This window comes from Haliotis cracherodii, unplaced genomic scaffold (genome assembly GCF_022045235.1).
Source record: "Haliotis cracherodii isolate W230 unplaced genomic scaffold, xgHalCrac1.p SCAF_6, whole genome shotgun sequence".
Classification (NCBI taxonomy): domain Eukaryota; kingdom Metazoa; phylum Mollusca; class Gastropoda; order Lepetellida; family Haliotidae; genus Haliotis; species Haliotis cracherodii.
The window spans coordinates 28748103-28769642 of record NW_027266319.1 but is presented as its reverse complement, the minus strand read 5'-3'; the positions used below and the strand labels follow the sequence as shown (position 1 = coordinate 28769642).

Here is a 21540-nt window from a genome sequence, read left to right as displayed (position 1 = left end):
GATGGGTTTGTTTTACATAATTATGGGAGTCACGGTCACAAACATATTTAGTATCACTTGGAAAGCTGCTTCATATGTCTCAATGTATATATCAGTGCCTTTCATTGGTTGAAAGTCAATAGTCATAGGATCTCTCAGAGTGAGGCCCTATAAGTGTGGAAAATGACCCCATGTACTTATGCTGAAGGGGTCCTTGTCCCCAATTGTTCTGCTTGTGAAATAAGGTCCTCTGGACTGGTATAAAAAGAATAGCATTTCTAAGGCAGATATGGTACATATGGTATACCATAGTTATCAGTCAGAGGAATTTGCACATTGTAACAGTTCTCGGAAATGTAACTACATGTTTTACATGTTAAAACACATAAGGTGTTTGTTAACTAAAGATCATAGTGAATGAAACAGTTCAAAACTTACACACACATTTGTGACACTTAGTGCATGTGATATAAGATAGGAGATTTAAACAACCCTTTAAGTCGATCAGGTGATGTGGGGGCAAGAAGCAGCCCTGAAACGTTGTAATGACAAGCAAAGTTAACAACAATAAAAGTTTCAAGTCTTCATCAATGCTCATGTCCTACAACCATGACAACTTTAAAATGCCATTTCAAGAAAAGACCTTATTTATATTAGCCTATCCTAATCCATGAAGACTAACATTTAGTTCAGAAAAAAAGTTATGTTTCTTTAAAATACATATCTACATAATATAAGAAATAGAATCCAAATGGTGCCCAGAACAATGGTTAATTACAGCTTGAGCTGAGGCATTCTAAACTTGTCCTATAATTCTAGACTTGATTTGGACTCCTTTTTTATTTATTCTCTAGGGTCTGGGAGACAGACTTAATCAAGTTTACCATCTTCAATGTCGCAGAACAACACATTCGTTGAATCTGTACTCTAGATATAGATAACTTAAACCTGTCCTCACTTTCTCCTAATCCACAAATCAACTAACATACATCATACAGACTCAATAGAGTTAAAATGCTTTAAAATAACAATAGCTTTTATTACTGACAGAGAAAATTGCATATTCAACCATGCTAAACATCAAGGACAATAAAAAATAATAGAATTTACTTCACAATAGTATTAGGCGTAATTTAAGTGTTTTTGACAGGAAGATATCAATTCATAAAATGTTCAGCTTCCAGACCAGGGAAGTGTTGCCGCATGTTTAAGTACTCTTCAATGGGCTTCTCAATACACAATGCGAAATGAGACTGGGGACAAAACCTAGCGTCTAGCCAGTCATCAGACCATGTCAGACCACCAGGAGAAAGACGAGCCTCTATTTCAGTCCATGCATTTAAGGGTGGTGTGATAATGTCACCAGGTACAAATATCATATCATATTTAATGGAGGTGTGTGAAAACTTCCAACACCCATTCATGAAATCAGCAACTGCACAAACCAGTAAGGACAAATTTCAATATGAAGAGAAGCTGACATGTACATGAGGTATGGAACTCCAAAAACAGGATGAAATGGCAGCATTTATTTGACATAAATAATGTTTCATTGTTTGCATTCTTTCTCAAACTTTTTTTCGCAATTGACATGCTTGGAGAAATTGCTTCCTTTTGCCGAGTTGTCACATGCTTGTGGAGTAATGTGATGATGATAGGTGGGCGGAGGAGGTGGGGAAAGTCTGTTAACTTATTGAAAGAGTTCCCAAATCAATGTGTTCAGGATTTTTTACACATAAAAATTTCATAAGGTTAAGTTGACCTAGCTATCATTCAGACTCTCCACAACCAAGTCTGAATGGGCTTTGTTTCTTTGTTTTAAGGGGCAGATACCACATTGCTATGTTACTGATAAGGACTTAAAGTAATAACATGGATATCAGTGTTCTCATCATTAAGACTGGCAATTAGTGGGAAAAAAAATTCAAACATGTTGAGAAAATTATGGATTGAAGTTGTACTTCAAATGTCCTAATTGTTGGTTCAGGCTATTAAGCATGTTTTCCATGAATGAATCTCTGTTATTATTTATTGGATAAAAAGAAAATCACAGCCTCATTCATAAATACCGTCATTGGGCTTAAAATTTTTTACTATAATTCCATCAAAAATGAGGGATTTATCTAAGATTCCAAACCAAGTGAAAAAAATAATTATTTTGTTCAAAATTGGGATTTTTTCTTTTCTTTTAGTTGTGACTTTAATAGAATTATTCATATTGTAATAAACCTTTAATTTCACCCAACAATTCAATTTTTCTGCATTATCTATTGGAAACCTCACAGAATGCTGATGATGTTAATTCTTATCAGCTCTGCCTGAGACACAGAACCCAATGTGTACCAGGAACCAACCAGGGTTCCAGCATCAGCAGCTGGCTGTCAGATCACACTCTGATAAGTGCCCTAGTTGTAAATTAGACCAAGAGAGAATTCTAGACATAAGACTGGCCCACTTGTAAATTACACCAAGATGGTAACCAACACCAGTAGCCACCTCCTATAGCTTCTCCAGGAGGCTGTCACTGGGCAGTGGACAAAGGTCAGACAGGCTACATGTAGTCAGTGAAATCTGGTCAACCAATTACTTACAATGGTAACACTTAACTTTCTAAAAGACAAACTGCATGGGACATGGTTAACGAATCACTCTATTTTGATGTCATAATTCTGCAGTTAGTAAGAGCTTAATCAGAGAAGAGAATCTAATTATAACAATTAGATAATACATGAACATTCAAAAATCTTATACAATGTATTTAAACAACGGCACCAGATTTATTCCTAATTAGTTTTCAGTGAATGAAAGTTGAGCCTTCCCAGAACTGGGTCACTTGGCACATAAAGAAAGCTGCCTATGCCTCCAACAAGTGGACCGGTCATGTCAAAAGTTCTAGAAACTGTGCTTCGGTAATGGAAAGACTTACCTTTTAAAACTATACAACATAGTGTGACGTAGAAGAGAGAAAACTCCATGTTGGCAGTATAGAAGTATGTCACACTAGCGGCCGTCCATCCATAAATATATATATGTATATATCAAAACGTATCCTGTGAGTCACTTGGATGTGTCTCGCTTCTGAAGCCGGTTTGGGGACTGTCTTTAAATCCCCACCATCGTATCCGACTAGATTTCACCTGCAAGATAATGATATGTCACAATAAAGCCGTGTTTCATTAGTCCTACAGAAGCACTTCTGAGAAGTGCCGAGTGCATTGGCAGACAGACGCACGGGTACGGGGACTGACTGGGAAACTAGGCCCCTGAAAGTGGCAAGTTTGCAACTTCTGTAAAAAGTACCTCGAGATGACAAAAACACTACAAACGTATTATCTATTAAGACCGTGAAACTAGTAAACAAGATAAGATATGATTTTGCACTTAAACCCCACGGTGTTTACTTACACAACGTCTAAAGATCACGCATTGTGGAATACTTACAGGAGATGTCAACACAGACCATACACCATTCTTGGCGGGAGGTAAACGGAAAGGCTACCGGAAGTGAGCTCCTTCACAAATTCCTAAACTTTTCTGTGTTCATGTCTATTAAACCTGGTTCTATATTGCGATATTTCTTTTAAGTATTACACTGAATACATTTCTGTGGAACATCCCATGCTGAAAAATTGGGATTAAGTATAGAAAACATATAAATATAAACGATATTAGATTGCACACATTATTACGGAGGGAGCAAGTTTTCTTACCGCAACAGCCAATCATGTGGAAGAAAAGTTTGTGAAAGGGGAATCCATGGTTGAACTTCTGGCGCGTATGAACAACTATCACATCGATTCTTCTTTCTATTTCCTCAAATACAAATGATGGAAATTTTAAACTGTATTAATAAAGACTAATCATTAACACGTTTTCGATGACAGAAGATGCCACACTCTTTGATCGACAGAAGGTCAAAGGTTACAGGTCAACAAGGTCAATATTTCAAGAGGTCAGTGAACCGGGTCGTCATTTCCGTAATCGGCAGTCGGCACATCGTCGAATATTCTGTTCGGCTATAAGAAGTATTAGCATGCGTCTTATTAAACATGATAAATTAACATCTTTTGTTGTATAATTGATTCCTCATCATTACATTGTCAGTGCTGATATGCGGAATGAGAATCGGTATAAGGGAGCTAACTCTTATCTGACGTAAACAAATGACCTCTGATGCCGAGAGACGTGCCGATTGACGGGTAGGATGCTGAGGAACATATAGCCTGTCATTTCATTCTCATCATCTCCTGGTAAGACATTTATTGTCTGATTAGTTAGTATTGTACCAAGGTAGCTAGTGCATCACATTAATGGATACATGACAAACTTCAGTGGCGTTAGAAAAGTGAAGTTTCTGAAAAACTGATATCTCATTGATTGACATTGATCGTCTATTGCTGATCGCTGCCAATAGTGGCGGCGGCATGTCGGTTACATGGTCGTGACTGATGTGTGTATCAAACTGTTGAAATGTCTGACACTAGACGGACATCTGCGCCACCATTACTAGCCTCGTGGTGTCACGAAAGAAAACGAAACTATAAAATATTGGGGAATATTGATTTTTAAGTAATAAAACCAGCAGATAAGATCGACTTACACTGATACAGATGACAACGAAGTGTAAGTTGAAATAATTCTTCTGTACTGCAGGAGCACGTAGAGAAATTTAAAAAATAAAGTATTTTCAAGCTTTCTTGGAAATACAGATCCAGAATTTACCAATTTCACTTATTTTTACAAATTGTTCATGAATAAGAAGCATCAAAAGAATAGGATTTCATGATGGAGATAGATGGTGTCATGCCACTTGTGATCTTTCCTTTGTTGGTATGTTTGTTATTGACTGTGTACATACCTTAAATGTCATGATTTTATGGATGTTTTATAAGATCAGATGTCAAACATATTTGAAGCACTACTAAAATCCTTACCCTTGTTCAAAATGTAGTCAACAAACATGATCAAATTTGTTTTTTTTATTATATATTAAATGGCGACCTGTAATATTTAAGTCTGGAGCAGACAATCCAGTGATTGATAACATCGCCCCTACTGTCAGAGTATGACAACGTGATATCAACCATGTCTCTATTTTGTCACCTGTTACAGCAAGCCTGGATTGTTGATGATCTATTTCGACTTCACATAAAGTTTTTTCGAACAGTCATGAAACTTCGCAAGTAAAGTTGATCATTACTTTGTCTAGCTGTGCAAGCGTATAATCAATTTTGGTTCCTTCTTTACAACGACCTGAGCTGGTAGCTGTATGCAGGTTTTGTATAAGGGGTTATCAAATCTTACTGTATTACAAAGTTGTATGTCACGATACTCTACAAGGTAACCTCATTTCTGTTACTATTCTAATACCTCTGGCTGGTTGAAATGTAGATACTGTCCCATTTTATATGTATACTAGGGCTGGGACGGGTTACTCGGGTACCTGGGTCGGGTGGGTACTGAGTAGTACCCGGGTACCCACAGGACTACCCGGACCTATGGTTAGTCACATGATATATTGTTTAATAACAAAAAATATCTAGAACTCTATGGTTACACTACAAGTCACTAATGTTCGCATTTCTTTCTGACTCTGCACCCATTCCTTCTGAATTTTCATGTGGTTGAATAAAGATATAACTTAATTCAACTTCAGTGTATGAATGACCAGATTATTTAATACATGTATCTAAATATGTTTTGTCAGGGTTATGCTAAAAATGTCCCCGATCTGACATTTTGAGACATCTGACAACTACAGGTGGTACCCGGGGTAGGGTTGGGTAGTAGAGACTCGTTCCAGCCCTGTGTTATGGAACCCTGATCACAATGCCATAGGTTCAGAGAACTTTAGTTACCGTGGTAATGGAATGGAGGCCTCTGAATGGTTAAAATTGCAGTATACTATAAGGGTAACGCTATTTTTCAGGGCATTATCATTTGCAGAAGCCCGAGGTCTTCCATTAACTGCCCGACGAAGGCGTTACCGTTATTATAGCTAAAATGGATGGAATTTGTTATCAAATAAAAAGAAACAACAATGTCGATTTTGAAACATTTACTGCAATCAACACGAATGTCACTGACCCACTTTTACAAATATGGAAACGTCATAGAATAAACCAGATGACGTCACTATTGAACGTTACGTCACCTATCCCTATCCTATGACGTCACCTAACAACAGGCGTGATAATGGCCCGTCGTCAAGTAATATGAGGGCATTATCAAGTTACAGTGGCCCGCTTATTTCTGATAACATGTTGGCGTTTTTATGATAATTCTATCCATTTTAGCTATAAAAATGTATAATATAATTATATAATCAATATTTATCCAATTTTGTTCAAATTGATATGTCTGGTATGATGGCAAGGGTATCTTTGAGCATGTAATGGTCCCATTGCATTGAACACTTGTTTCGTTTTGGCATCCACTGTCTGTGTCCGTCCTGTGACTAGCGTATATATTAATAATGAAATTTTTGTTGTGTTCATTGAAATTCCTGCATTCTGATTAGCTGAATTGGTCACGTGTTATTGCATTCATTTCCCAATGAATGTAAAAAGTGAAGCCACGCCCACCGAGGCGGACTATTTTTTTACTTGCAATCTCAACATTACAGTCAAGGGAATTCCCTTTCTGTTCACGTGTATCGTCATGCACAGGACATTTAGCGACTTTCATGCATATTCATTGTCCAAACTACCCTTTGAAACCAAAGGTTCGCTCGCCTCGGTTCAACTTTCATGTCTTCGGCTACGTGGATTCATACAGTTTGCACATCGGTTTTTCGATTCATACCTCAATAAACCGAAAACAATACACAGTCAATCCTTAATTGGAGATGGTGTTTAATGAGTAGGGTCTAACTGTATACTAATTAGTAACATTTTTTTATTATTATTATTTCATTTTAAATGAAAAAACTCTTTCATTTGTTAAGATTCTTAGATTATGCGCTTATAAAACAAACCAACATCATTTTGTAAAGTCACTTTATTATATTGGTTGTAATGTAAGTTACATAATATTTGCAAAACATTCCTTTCTCTTTTATCCCAAATCTTATGTTTTTGGAAGATTGTAATTAAATTATGTAAATTGTAATGAGGATTAATGTAAATTTGTTTTGGTTTGGTTTTGCGGTCTATTAAGAGTGCACTCTATTCATAGTTATCACACCAAAATCTAACAAATCATTCAAGTTGCTCCTTAAGTCTTAAAAATGCTATTCTTCCACGTCCTGAAGGCGGGAAGTATAAGGGTTAGTTTAATTTTAACTGAAGAAGAGCACCATTTTGGTTTCTCTAAAAAAATGAAATGAGAGTGACTTAATCTGGACATGTGTTAACATTCTGTCACATTCTGTGTCAAGTCATGTGTCAATGTAGATAATCCATGCAATTTGTTCATTTGGTTTTTAAAAGAGCTAAAAATGTTTAGGGGAAATGTATCTCCTTTCCCTGAAGTTAAGCGGTCTAGATTTTGTAAGAACTATTGCGCATTGAGCGATTTTCTCCTTTAGCAATGGGCACAGTATAGAGCTTTTTCACGCACTGACCTTGCAATGCTTTACATCGTATCTTGTTGAAGCTGTATCACTGGGAGTGAGTGATTATCTCCCTTACCCGATCTCTATTGCGCACTACCTTTGCCGTGTATCGTATGTTTTTCAGGCAGCCAGCGATAAAGGTTCCAGGATTAATTGAGGTCAAGAAATGTGTCTGGAACACAACATACATAGTAATAGTATAGTGATAGTATAGTGATGCATAGTGATAGTATTCATTTATGCCACAAGTAAATATTTTTCTCAGCGAAAGGGACAATTGCTCATCCACATCATCACTGATTCATCCCAGGCTCTAATGTAATTATCTAAACATACAGTACATGACAACATTGCATAACTCTACAGGACCCTCATATTACCTGCAAGGACCCTGTAAAAATTGATTAATGAGGGTCCCCTGTATGTCAAGGTAAAACCCTGCGGTTATTATAACTTGTCACTTTGCCGCTTCCACGAGACATATTACTCCTTGGTGTTGTTTTGAATTCCGTAGTCTTTACATTCCAAGCTGTACGTGTTACATGGCTTAAGTTAGACACATTATTGTTGTGAATATACTCAGTATTGAATATACTTTATACAAATTATGCATATACAGTAGCATGGAAAATATATATCTGGAAAAAATGAATTGCGGTAATACAAAACGAGGCAGGCGACAAATGATTAAGTCTATGCAACAATGATGTACAACAATACAGTGGCGATATCAGTTTTTTGTGGAACTTAATCTATGTCACATTATCCAAATGGAATGCATTCGCTATGTGAGGTGAGGTGAGGTGAGGTGAGGTGAGGTGAAATGGTGTTTATTGCACTTGTATAGCGACATTCATGCATGTATGTGTGTGTTTCTCCTTGTACTAGTACGGACTGATGCCGACTTATAGTGCTAGTCCACTTAGATACCATGCCGCAGTATAACATGAATATCCCACTCAGACACAGTATACTGACTCTGAGCCGATAGTCCTTGCTTTAGACCGTTAATGCTGAGCTCCAGACAGGGTAACAACAAGTACCATCTTTTAACGTCTTTTGGGCCAGGGATTGAACCCTGGACCTTCCTCTCTCCAGGCGGACGTATGTCTGTTATTCATAGAAGAAATGTGTCCTAAACCCAACACAACTACTTAATACTTAAGGTATATTCACCTGGAAATAAATGAAGCACCACCCATATTTTCATGCATGAGTCAATTTACTTGTGGCCTAGTGCAAAAAGCATTTGAGCTCACAGTATTCAATGAAGAAAACAAGGGGTTGAAATGGAACAGCGACATTTAATTGTAACAGTTGGCATTTTTAAGAAAGATGTTATGTTCACCAAAAACAAAGTGGAAATTACTATTGTCTCACAATAAATACTGAGCTGCTTTAACCCAGTTTGTATTGAAGGAATCCAAGAAAATATCAGTAGATGCAACAGAAACAGTTCTCGCCGATACTTTGTGTAACCACCCTGTACACGAACGACTGCCGCCAGATGCCTCTTCATTCCATGAATTAGATGTTGCACTTGATGTTTGGGCATTCTAGCCCATTCCGCATGCTTTGTTTGTTTGTTTGTTTGTTTGTTGTTTAACACAGCTCTCAGCAATATTCCAGCTTTATGACGGCGGTCTGTAATTATTCAAGTCTGGACCAGACAATCCAGTGATGGACATCATGAGAATCGATCCACGCTATTGGGATACGATGACATGCATCAACAGAGTCAGTGAGTCTGACCTCCCGATCCAGTTAGTCGCCTCTTACGACAAGCATAGTCTCCTCTTAAGGGTAAGCATGGGTTGCTGAAGACCTATTCTACCCCGGATCTTCACGGGCCCATTCCGCATGCAAAGCAGCAACAAGTTCACGTAAATGTGGGACTGGTAATGGGTTCAGATCTGGACACTGCTGGCCAAGGCAGTGTCTCAGTGGCATTCTTACGTAAGCATTCAGAACAAAAAACATTTAAATTGTATTTCTTGCTCTCCAAGGCATTGTTTTATATGCAGAGATTAAGATTACCGTAAGTATTTTCTCGTAAATTAAGCCAGAAATATCAATCAGCTGTGCACACGTTCTTGCAACAATCTACCAGTGATTCAGGCAAAAAATATGCAATGTTACAACTTCAAAGAATTTCGATGCAATGTTCGGATCAAACTGTATCTGAAATTATTATTTATCATGAATAATATATTCAAAAATTGTGATCTGTGAGGTCTGCCTTGATAAATATATACCTGCATTGTTCACAACCAATATGTGTTTTTAACATTTTATGGGTATTGTGCTTCACATGCAGCAAGTGCAACATCAATCTCGTTGACAGTGGTGTTGGTCTGGTGTGGGAAAAGGGCCATAATGTCTAATGTATGGATACTACTTTTTCATTTTCAAAACTTATCATTCTGTGTCATTTCAATTTTGGTCGTGCTTAATTAATTTCGAGGTGTACATATTTTAGTTATACTTGTGCATTTCCATTTGTTAGCCAAGACACTCTCCACAAGACTGTTAGACGTGAGTGAGTGAGTGAGTATTGTTTTACGCCGCTTTTAGCAATATTCCAGCAATATCACGGCGGGGGACACCAGAAATAGGCTTCACACAATATACCCATGTTGGGAATCGAACCCGGGTCTTCGGCGTGACGAGCGAACGCTTTAACCACTAGGCTACCCGACCACCCCGTATGACAAGAGGGAGGACTTCAATTTCCCATTGTCAGCTTTCCTTTGTCAAGCAATATTCCTGTAGCTCCAGCCTATGGTGTCTACATTTCACAATTTCTGAGATACAATCGAGCATGCTCTTTCTACCAAGATTTCAATGTGTGTCATACGACTCCTGCTCATAAGGTGTTTGATCAAGGTTACAACATTCAAGACCTCGGTAAAGCTTTAAAAAGTTTTATTGTAGAGATGTTGAGGACATTTCCGAATTTGACTCATCAGTGACCAAAATGATGTCTGATGCAATTCCCCATTTTGACTTTTACCCCATGTTCCTGTGTTTTTTCAGTTGAACAATTGACTTGCCTTTGCATGTGTTTGTGATGGATGCCACTGGTGGGGCAGGATACGCTCACCTTTTCGCGGACACCTGGTCTCATCACTATTTGATAGTGATTCATAAACACTTGCTCATGATGTAGTCGGTATCATCGGATACCATAAAATTATATGGTCATTGTATCCCAATTGCGTGAATCGATGCTCATGATGTCAATCACTGGATTGTCTGGTCCAGATTTAATTATTTACAGACCACCGTCATATAACTGGAATATTGCTGAGTCAGCATTAAACAACAAAAACAAACCACCATAATATAGCTAGAATATTGCAGTGTAAAGCAATAAACAAGACAAGATATAGTTTGAATATTGCTGACTATGGAGTAAGATAGCATTTATTCATAAGAACAAAATTCAAAACATCAATCAAAAAAAAAATGTGGATGACACATATCGATTATAACAAGCACAGGTGCTACAGTAGCAGTATTGTATATCAAATACCACTTTCAAAGGAAAATATTGAATATTATACCTCTGTACATACATATCTAGAACAACAGCTGTGTATCAATTGGGTTAGGATTAATAAGCCAGCGTTCAAGGTGAGTTATGAGAAATGACTGATTAACAAGCGCACAGGCAGTAACACCGTGTAGGTAATCAGGTCTTATCAGCAAGGGATTGGCTGACGACAATCCACCATTGTGTCATGAAAGTACATTAGTATATATTGTACCTGTTGTGTGTGGTTTATCCGACTCAATAAGGTAGGGATGAATTTTATCATGTTTCGCAGAGCTTATTGCAGTGTTGTGTGCAAGATTAAACCATGTTTTGGGTGAGGCCTATCATGGTTAGTTGATAAGGTGTTGCCTTGTCATCTTGAAGACTCTGGTTTACATTTGTGAAAGTCATGGTGCACCTTGCTGTCATCTGGCTTTGATTTTGGTAGAAGCTCGAGTGTTTACGTTTTAAGTTGTGATTTCGTTGTGTTTATGTTGTGTTGATGTTTGAAACTGAAACACCGCCTCCTAGTTTGCTATTTATGGTCAGGATGGGGCTTTAAGATGTGCGTGCGTGAGTATTTGTCTGGACTGATGGCGATTTATTGTGCCAGCTCACTGAGATACCATGCTACAGTTTGACATGAATACCCCACTCAGACGCAGTATACTGACCCCGCGCCTGCCAGTCCTTGTTTTAGCCCCTTAATGCCGAGTGCCAGACAGGGTGACAACAAGTACCATCTTTTCATGTCTTTTGGTATGATGCGGTTCAGGGATCAAACCCCGGACCTTCCGCTCTCTGGGCTGACTCTCTACCACTAGACCACGGAGGCGGTCAGATTCTCACAGAAAACACATTGACCTCTGTAAACCTCTCTGAAATTACCCGGTTGAAGCAACTGAACTTTGGAATGTATCATTCGTTACCACTCGCCCCTTTCCGTAACCTGCAAGAAAACTTGTCACCCTATCGATGAATGTTATGTGCGAAAATATGACAAACCAATCAGAATGTGCGTATGATTTCAAGTTCTTCGTAAAAGAATCCCTCAAAAATAATATTTGATTTTACATATGTCTTGCATCTAAAAATATATCCAAGACACAGTTAAATGTATACTGTAAATCATACTGTATAATTCCGTACGTCCCGATGTGCTTTAAATTGCATCTGAAATATATATGATATATGGGGAAATATGTGTGAACCATTACGCAACAAGTTGACAATTGTTTTAGGTATGCCCGTTTGCGCTAAGACGGAACCCGGTCGTATGTCGTATGTGGCACGTATGTCTCTCCTTATGACATTGTATTTTGGTTCAGTTCATTAGATTTTAGTGTTAGTTTTTTCTTTATGCAGAAAATGTTTGAATATGAATGGTGATAGCAACTTTAGTTCTATCTTTGGTCTTAACTGTTGCCTACTATCCAGGTGAGCTATAGTGCCAGGGCACTATTTTTCATTTTTTCTTTCAGTGAAAATAGTTTGAATCAGTTGAATGAAAAGCATTTTTTTGAAAAAATTTTAAAAACTGCAGTTGGCAAATATGATTAAAGTTATGAGAATTAACATGGATTTCATTGTCTCTACGTTTCTTCTACATCCCTAAATAGTTACAGAGCTTGAAACTAAAACTAATTCCTGTTTGTTTTGCATAGTTAGTAAGATTAGAAGACCAGGAGATGAACCATCTCAAGATGACTGAAAATGTTCGCTATAAGGCCATAATAAATTCATTCGTAGATTATCGTCCTGCCCGACTCCAGACTAAACAACCCCCCATTTGCACAGCCATTACATATTTACAACATGGCGTGAACTGGTCTACAAGGGACTCTTAGTGTGTGCCTGCCTATGGTGTGTGCCTGCCTATGGTGTGTGTCTGCCTATGGTGTGTGTCTGCCTATGGAGTGTGCCTGCCTATGGTGTGTGCCTGCCTATGGTGTGTGCCTGCCTATCAGCTGCTTGCTGTGAGTTGTCAAGATGGTGCTCCCTACTTTGAAAGTACCATAGGGTGTGCAAACCATTAAAGGCTGGTATGCCTGTCCATGCCAGAGTCTATGAGTCTTGTGAAAATTTTCAACAAGTTTGAAGATAAATTCATAAATGTACAAGTATGAGTCAAGGCAGGGAAAACAAAAATAGGTTTGACACAGATATATCCAACAGTACTGTTGAAATCAGTGTTTATTATCTTTGTTATTTAAGTCAGTCTTCAACTTGACAACTTTATTGACAACTTAAAATATCAAACCCCACTCCCTCCTTTTTTTTGTTTTGGAAAAATAATGATTAAATAGCGGTTAATTTATTATGGCCTAAATATTTTCTCTCTGATGACGTGAAATAGTTAGGAGCAGTAAGTGTGTAGTGAAACTAGAGTTTAAAGTGGAAGAATTGGGCTTGTTATGAACATTATGTATATATAGAGCTCAAAGACTAGGACCTGCTGCGCCAGAATGAAGACAGTCATGAAGTGTAACGCTTGTATATTTAACAATGTCTAAGCCGTTAAGTTCATTCCAGGACATCAAATGCATATATTTACATCATTAATTGTGAGTGCTGCTGAAGAAAGCTTGTAAGGCAAAAATTAGCTGCAAGATATATAGGTTACTAACGGGGTCAAAGTACCCTTTAAAGGGAAAGGATGTCGAGAGGTCGACACACCAAGTTCATTCCAGGATGAATTCAACAATATTCACTATAAATAACCCTAAAAAAATTACACTCATTTCAAGACAATACATTTAGCTACAGAATAAGAGATAGATGACAAAATTAGAAGCCGTGCTTTGGGAGAGAGCATCTTCGAAAGCTATAACTGTTATGCTTTTTTTATTCCGATCCAAAATCCCTGCTAGAATTTGTACTGCTAACTTACCGAATTTCTTGTTTATTGTATCATGTACACAAACCCCACGCATCAAAGACACTGAATCGATGGCACCTGTCAGACCACCCATCATCTTTTCGAGACACCTAAATCTAAAAGCCATAATGGCATATTCTGTTTATCTACATTTATTCATCTCAATCGGGCCTGTGCCATTGACGACCTTGGCCTTTCATATCCCCGCACTGAAAACAGATGGCAATCTGATTGGCTGTAAATAAAATATGCATGGGAATTTGTTCCTTCTCCGTAGTCTGCTAAATGTGGCCTGAATCATGAAAAAACATATCTCTTCATTTCCTAATCATGATGTCAACAGTTAATTGGTAAGTTGTTACTTTCTTTTCATGCTTATGTATCATGTTTTATGCGTTTCAAGAGATTTGCTATCTTAATGATCTAAGTAAAAAACTTCAAGTCCTGTACTCTGTTTTGAACTTTTCCAACTGCTGATAATTTATGATTATATCCACTGACTGTATGATGAATTTAATTAACAGAAATTAAGTCATATCATGATATAATTGCTTAATTGTTTGTTGTTTAACGCCACACTCAGCAATATTCCAGCTATGTGACGGCGGTCTGTAAATAATGGAGTCTGGACCAGACAATCCAGTGTTGACATCATGAGTATCGATCAAGCAATTGGGATACGATGACATGCATGGACCAAGTCAGCGAGCCTGACCACCCGATCCTGTTAGTCACCTCTCTTGACAAGGATAGCTGCCTTAAGGAAGTTAATACTTGTACCTAATGCATCAAACACAATGATTGATGTATTCAGAAGTCAAATGTGTAACTCCTCCAACAAGGATCCTCAAAATAACTGTTGGACCAAAATCTGTTCTGTAAACTTGCTTGATATTATGGACAGTGCACCAGTGCAGTTACCGAGATATACTACTCAAAAGAAGTTAAGGATCACCCGATTCTTCCATATTACAATAGTTAATCTCTCATGCCATGACAGATTAACATTACCAATATAAAAGAATCGGGTGATCCCTAACTTCTTTTGAGTAGTATAAAAGAAATAATGGACAGCTGTTACTTCCATCACAATCACTCCTTGTTCTTTACAAAAACTCCATTGAACAAGGGGTAGTGTTGTCTGATGAAGTGTTTCTCTGGATGCACAATGAAGCAGAGAGGTTAAAGATACCTGATTCTGGAAGAACTGGTGGGATTCTGATTGATGAAATGTCAATACAGTCAGACATCCAAATGGTTAGAAGTGGCACAAGCATACAGTTTGGTGGCTTTGTAGAAAATTTTCCAGAGTCTGAACACATGAAAACAACCCAGAGTGGAACCAAGAAGAAGCATTTGGTAACTCATGTATGTCAGATCAGGGTATGAAACTCCCAAAAATTTCAGCCAGACCTCAGGACTGGCTAGCTGAAATAAATGCCAGCCCTGACCAAAACCTGCCTGCCCACTATAATCATATGTTTCTGAGGATAATTTAATTACAAATATGAAAACTGATGGCTTGTAGCATAAGCGCATCGCTAAATGTTAGGTTGTCGAAAAGCTAACAGGGTTTCTTTTTGGTTACATTTTATCATTCATCTTTACATGTGAATTAATGCTTATCATCGGGAAATATTTAGAATATTTTCACCTATGAAATATAACCCGACCGTCGGGCAGGAGGATTTGAAAATCTGACAGCCCGAGTTGAAATCAACCCGTCTCTGACGGTTGGGCAGGCAGGTATTTCGAACGCTGCTCAGATGCTGTTCATAGGAATGGGAGGTCTTCGTTTCCAATTTGCTCACTTTCCTGTTCAGACAGCCAGTGCATCTGAAACTTGCTGCATGTTTCCTGAAGCTGTTGATACTCACTCTTGCCATGTGGAATTTAGGAGTGATGTTCTTGACCATAGATGGAGTGGGATCATACCATGCTTTTATGAAACTGAATGTTGACATTGACAGACTGTCACTTACTGCATGTTCTGAATCCAATCCAGAAAGGAAAGTACATTTCATAATTGATGTTTCACACTGCATGGAAGAAATCCAACTCCCTTAAAAGTGCAAAAAGCAGTGAGGTGTGCTGTTGACATTTATCATGTGGCTTTCTAATTTTATGGCAGTTTTGGGAGGAGGCATACAAGTGGGACAAATGCAACTCATCGAAGTTACATAGAAAGCTCAACAGAGATCATGTTTACCCTGATCAGTCACGGGGACACGGGTGGCCCAGTCATCTAAGGCACCGCAGAGTTCCGTCCCTTGGGCACGCCAGAAACCTATGATTGTGGGTTTGAATCCCGGTTTGCCCCGATTATGTTTCTAGGTTTGTCAGCACCATACCTGCACCGAAGTGGTAAACGTCTGAGACCTGTATCACTTCGGGCTTTCCTCCCACATTAAGCTGACATGCTGTGATATAACTGGATTACTGTCAAAAATGGCTTTAAACCAAACTCACTCACTCATTATTCAGTTTTGTATGACAAGGATGTATAAAGAAATGTCGCGATTACGGCATTATTATGTTGTTATCCATCATTTTATTGTCTGTGTTGTCAAACGTCAACTTAAAAGAAATGCCTATCATTCAATTCATAACAGCTGTAGTTTCGGAGTAAAAACAGGAATTCTTAGTCATGATCAAAATGGAAATGAGGGTGAAAATTCGAAATGCATCAAAATACTTTAACCTGCAAGCTGTGTTAAACTTTATGATGCCCAAAGACTAAATTTGACTTTATTGCCAGTTAAAATATGAGACTAATGGCTGTGTGCAAGTTATGTTTTTGAAGCTTGTGTGAGATGTACAACAATGACAGACCCTGTGAGGTAAGAACCAGGTCGTGAGAGAGGTATGGGCAGTAAAGCCACAGTGCAGAAAGGATGTGTACAAAGTACATACAGTTGGAATAAGGGCTATAAAGTGGAACTTGACACAGACAGCTGGAGAGTAGAACGGACCGCTGTTGATGGTTTCTGGAGTATGACCATATGTGCTGTGACCCTGTCAAACCTATGTGGCTTCTTTTTGCCATTTTGCCCTGTTATAACATAGGATCAAAAACTGGTTCAGATGTCTTAAAGCATGTCATCAATGAAATTAGGTTATATGTGAAACTAGGTGATGTCTTTAGGTGCTTTAATTTGATGGAAAATTGTCAATTTAATAATGTTGTTGAGATGGTTTAATTGGTGCAGTTCTGATCAGTAATATATGATAAATCCTGCCAGAAAAAGTTGGGGGCAGACAGGGGTGAAACTACCATTGTCATAGAAAAGCAGTTGCTTACTCCCTCTAAAAGCACAATTTTTTTCCAAGAAAAAGTAGACCTCAATTTACCATCTACGCAGTAAATTATTAATCTAAACTCTAGATGTCGGATATGATTTTATGGTCTAACTTGAAAATGGGAATCTTTCCACACTTTAGGACTTTAGTGGTAGATGGTTTATGAAGTTGTGAGAGTGATGTCCCTTTGTTGACACAATGCACATTGTTAATATAGACTGTCAATGAAGATTGAAAGGCTATTTTAGATCATCATGACAACCACATGACAAACGAATAATCTATTAGAAGTCTACTAGTAACTTGTTTCTGTTTAATATGATATTCTGAACTGTAATATCCTAAAATGAGCAAGAAATTAAAATCAGGGGTGCATTGTAAAACAATCAATTCCTTTTTCATGGGAGGAAGTGTTAAAAATGACCCATACTGTACATACTGAACCTAGTTTCATGTAGCTATACTTACAAGTATTTCCCTGAGGCAAGCAGAGAGCCCATTAAAGTTACTGTTTCACAAAATGTAATACTTTGTGACGTAAGCAATCCACGCTGTCATAACTATTTTTATTATGATGATCGGTTGACTCATGTTAAAATATGAAAATGAAAAATTAAAAGCCATCACATACTACGAATGAACATGTAAAAACACATGAAAGAACTGTTATCGATTTGTTTTTGTTAATGTTCATATTTGATTTATCATCATAGATGTTTCTTGAATGAAAGTCGAAGATGTGTTGGTGAAACACGTATATATATTTTATTCATAAAAAATTATAATAGATAAATTACCTATACCTTTGTTACAAATGAGATGTAACATAAACAGTCCCAAAATGCAGCCAATAGAGTTAAAGATTATCTAATTTTGTATGGTATAACAGGCTACCCACTGTATGGTATAACCACCAGGCTACCCACTGTATGGTATAACAGGATACCCACTGTATGGTGTAACCACCAGGCTACCACTGTATGGTATAACAGGCTACCCACTGTATGGTGTACCACTAGGCTACCCACTGTATGGTATAACAGGCTACCCACTGTATGGTGTACCACTAGGCTACCCACTGTATGGTATAACAGGCTACCCACTGTATGGTGTACCACTAGGCTACCCACTGTATGGTATAACAGGCTACCCACTGTATGGTGTACCACTAGGCTACCCACTGTATGGTATAACAGGCTACCCACTGTATGGTGTACCACTAGGCTACCCACTGTATGGTATAACAGGCTACCCACTGTATGGTGTACCACTAGGCTACCCACTGAATGGTATAACCACCAGGCTACCCACTGTATGGTATAACCACCAGGCTACCCACTGTATGGTATAACCACCAGGCTACCACTGTATGGTATAACCACCAGGCAACCACTGTATGGTATAACCACCAGGCTACCCACTGTATGGTATAACCACTTGGCTACTCACGTTGGGACTTTAAGGTTATATGATGTTAAGTATAATGGTAAGATGTTGCCCACCTTTATATTGAATGAATAAATAAAACAATACTCACTCACTGTCGGGGGCACGTGCGGGCCAGTCTTCTCAGGCTCCCCGATTTGCTGTGCAGAGTTGCGTCCCTTTGGCACGCCAGAAACCTATGATTGTGGGTTCGAATCCCGGTTCGCCCCGATTAAGTTTTTAGGTTTGTTAGCACCATACCCGTGCTCGTGGGTTTCACCGAAGTGGTAAACATCTGAGACCTGTATCACTTCGGGCTTTCCTCCGACATTAAGCTGACACACCATGATATAACTGGAATACTGTTAAAAGTGGCATTAAACCCAACTCACTCACTCACTGTCATTAAAAATTATTGTCCAGATAATTTCAGGTGAGCTACAGAGTCTTGCATCTTTATTTTTTTTGTATCGTTCTTTATAGAAATTGAGAGAAGGTTCACACATGATGTTATTACCTCAGAGTTGGTTTTATCAGAGCACTGCATTAATCCACCCAGGTTGGCAGTGATTATCCTTGCCTTCACTGTTCTGGAGATGTTTTACATCATGTTTTCACTGATTAAACTCATTAAGAAGCAATTGAAGGGACTGAGCCAGAAGTGCCGACTTAACCAGAATTCTACTTAACCAAGCGAAACAATGTCACACGATTGCATAAATCCACAGCCAAAAATAATTACTTTCATGATTAATCAGCATGGGATGTTTGTTTGTTGTTTAACACTGCACTCAGTAATATTTCAGCTATATGACGGTGGTTTGTAAATAATCAAGTCTGGATCAGACAACCCAGTGATTGTCATCATGAGCATCTATCTATGCAGCTGAACTGGCTTGTGATGTTGACAAACATTTACATAATGTACAAAGTGTCGATATCTCATGTAAGAAATATACGACTCACTGTAGTTGTTTATTGTACAATGAAACACCATAAGGGGCACAGTTTTTTATTGTATGACAAACAACTCCCACAAATTGGTTATTTCTTAAATAAACATAAAACCTGGTGTGCACACTTTGCATTAATGACTGCTACAAGGATGCACACAATGTGCACACCAGGGCCCACTTGCACAAAGGGATCTTAGCACTAAGATGATTGTAACTACTATACTTTAACACAGGCTCACAATAGTCGCAGCACTAAGATCGCTTTGTGCAAGTGGTTCCAGATTTTACCTTCAAAGCTCCATAAATGTCTGGACAGACAATCGGGAGTTGACTTCCTTTTTTCTTCCTTTTTTTGAGGTAGAAACATCAACAATAATAACATCAGACTGCATAATTAATCATTAACACAATAAAACCTGTAGGCAACAGTACGGAATCAGTGACATTAATCAGAGCAATAATGCAACACAAGCCCCACCCATTCTATTATCAGCCAATCAGAAAACAGTTGTCTGTTAGTGGGTGTGGCCTACAATTTGTTTTATTTATGGAAACCCAAACGGATGCGAGATCAACCAATCAGATGCCACGGAATCATTTGCATTTTATTTATAACAACATAGACTACGGTATGATGTGCTTGTGCTTGTACCTTGGCTCTTATACGTCATTAGATAGAAGCTCATGAAATGAGGGACAATCTGACATTAGTTGCCCATTCAAAGTGTATAAATTTGATTATAATTGCCGTTCTCTGGTTTGTGTTAAGGGTTATTGTGGTATATACAACACTTCTATTGTTAGCTAGTTATTATTAATAGCTGTCATAAGCTTTAAAAATAAGCACATGAACCTACTGAAAACAGGCATTAATTTTCACATTTTAGTGTCAGTTATTGTCTATATATATTTTTCGATTTAGAAGTGTCAAGAATGTTTGAACTTACACTTGATTGACAGTGTAAAGTATGAGAGGTGAGTTTGTTAAAGTGCTGACTATGTACAGTGTTAGGGTAAAAAGCACAGCGGAAGTTCATGAAGGAAGCATCTGTAAAATGCTTGTTAAAGACTTGTTGCAGGTGATCAGTCAACGTGGAGATGTGGAGCTTTCATTTCAGTTGTCCAAGGACAATTTCTTATTCAAGTGATAGGTATAGTGTGGTAGCCTCCTTACCCCAGTCCCCACTCTACCCGAGTCTCCACCCCTACCCCAGTCTCCACCCTACCCCAGTCTCCACCCCTACCCAAGTCTCCACACCTTCCCCAGTCTCCACCCCTACCCCAGTCTCCACACCTTCCCCAGTCTCCACCCCTACCCCAGTCCCCCCCCTTTCCCAGTCTCCACACCTTCCCCAGTCTCCACCCTACCCTAGTCTCCACCCCTACCCCAGTCTCCACCCTACCCTAGTCTCCACCCTACCCCAGTCTCCACCCTACCCCAGTCTCCACCCCTACCCCAGTCCCCCCCCTTTCCCAGTCTCCACCCTACCCCAGTCTCCACCCTACCCCAGTCCCCCCCCTACCCCAGTCTCCACCCTACCCCAGTCTCCACCCTACCCCAGTCCCCCCCCTTTCCCAGTCTCCACCCTACCCCAGTCTCCACCCTACCCCAGTCTCCACCCTACCCCAGTCCCCCCCCTACCCCAGTCTCCACCCTACCCCAGTCTCCACCCTACCCCAGTCTCCACCCTACCCCAGTCCCCCCCCTTTCCCAGTCTCCACCCTACCCCAGTCTCCACCCTACCCCAGTCTCCACCCTACCCCAGTCCCCCCCCTTTCCCAGTCTCCACCCTACCCCAGTCTCCACCCTACCCCAGTCTCCACACCTTCCCCAGTCCCCCCCCTTTCCCAGTCTCCACTCTACCCCAGTCTCCATCCTACCCCAGTCTCCCTACCCCAGTCTCCACTC

At 39.1% G+C, this 21540-nt stretch overlaps 2 protein-coding genes across 2 annotated transcripts in view; one reads left to right on the top strand and one right to left on the bottom strand.

Moving 5' to 3' along the window:
* The window catches only part of LOC139444871 (laminin subunit beta-1-like), a 76357-nt gene extending 72885 nt beyond the window's left edge, over positions 1–3472 (bottom strand). The window contains exons 1-2 of the mRNA XM_071225866.1: positions 3421–3472; positions 2906–3116 (exon numbers count right to left, since the gene is read on the bottom strand). Of these exons, the coding sequence (XP_071081967.1) occupies positions 2906–2954 (49 nt within the window). The 5' untranslated portion in view covers positions 2955–3116; positions 3421–3472. The remainder of the gene's footprint in view (positions 1–2905; positions 3117–3420) is intronic.
* A 668-nt stretch (positions 3473–4140) lies between these two features.
* Positions 4141–21540, top strand: part of LOC139444869 (5-aminolevulinate synthase-like) — a 46783-nt gene continuing 29383 nt past the window's right edge. The window contains exon 1 of the mRNA XM_071225865.1: positions 4141–4229. The gene's annotated coding sequence lies outside the window, so the exon portion shown is untranslated. The remainder of the gene's footprint in view (positions 4230–21540) is intronic.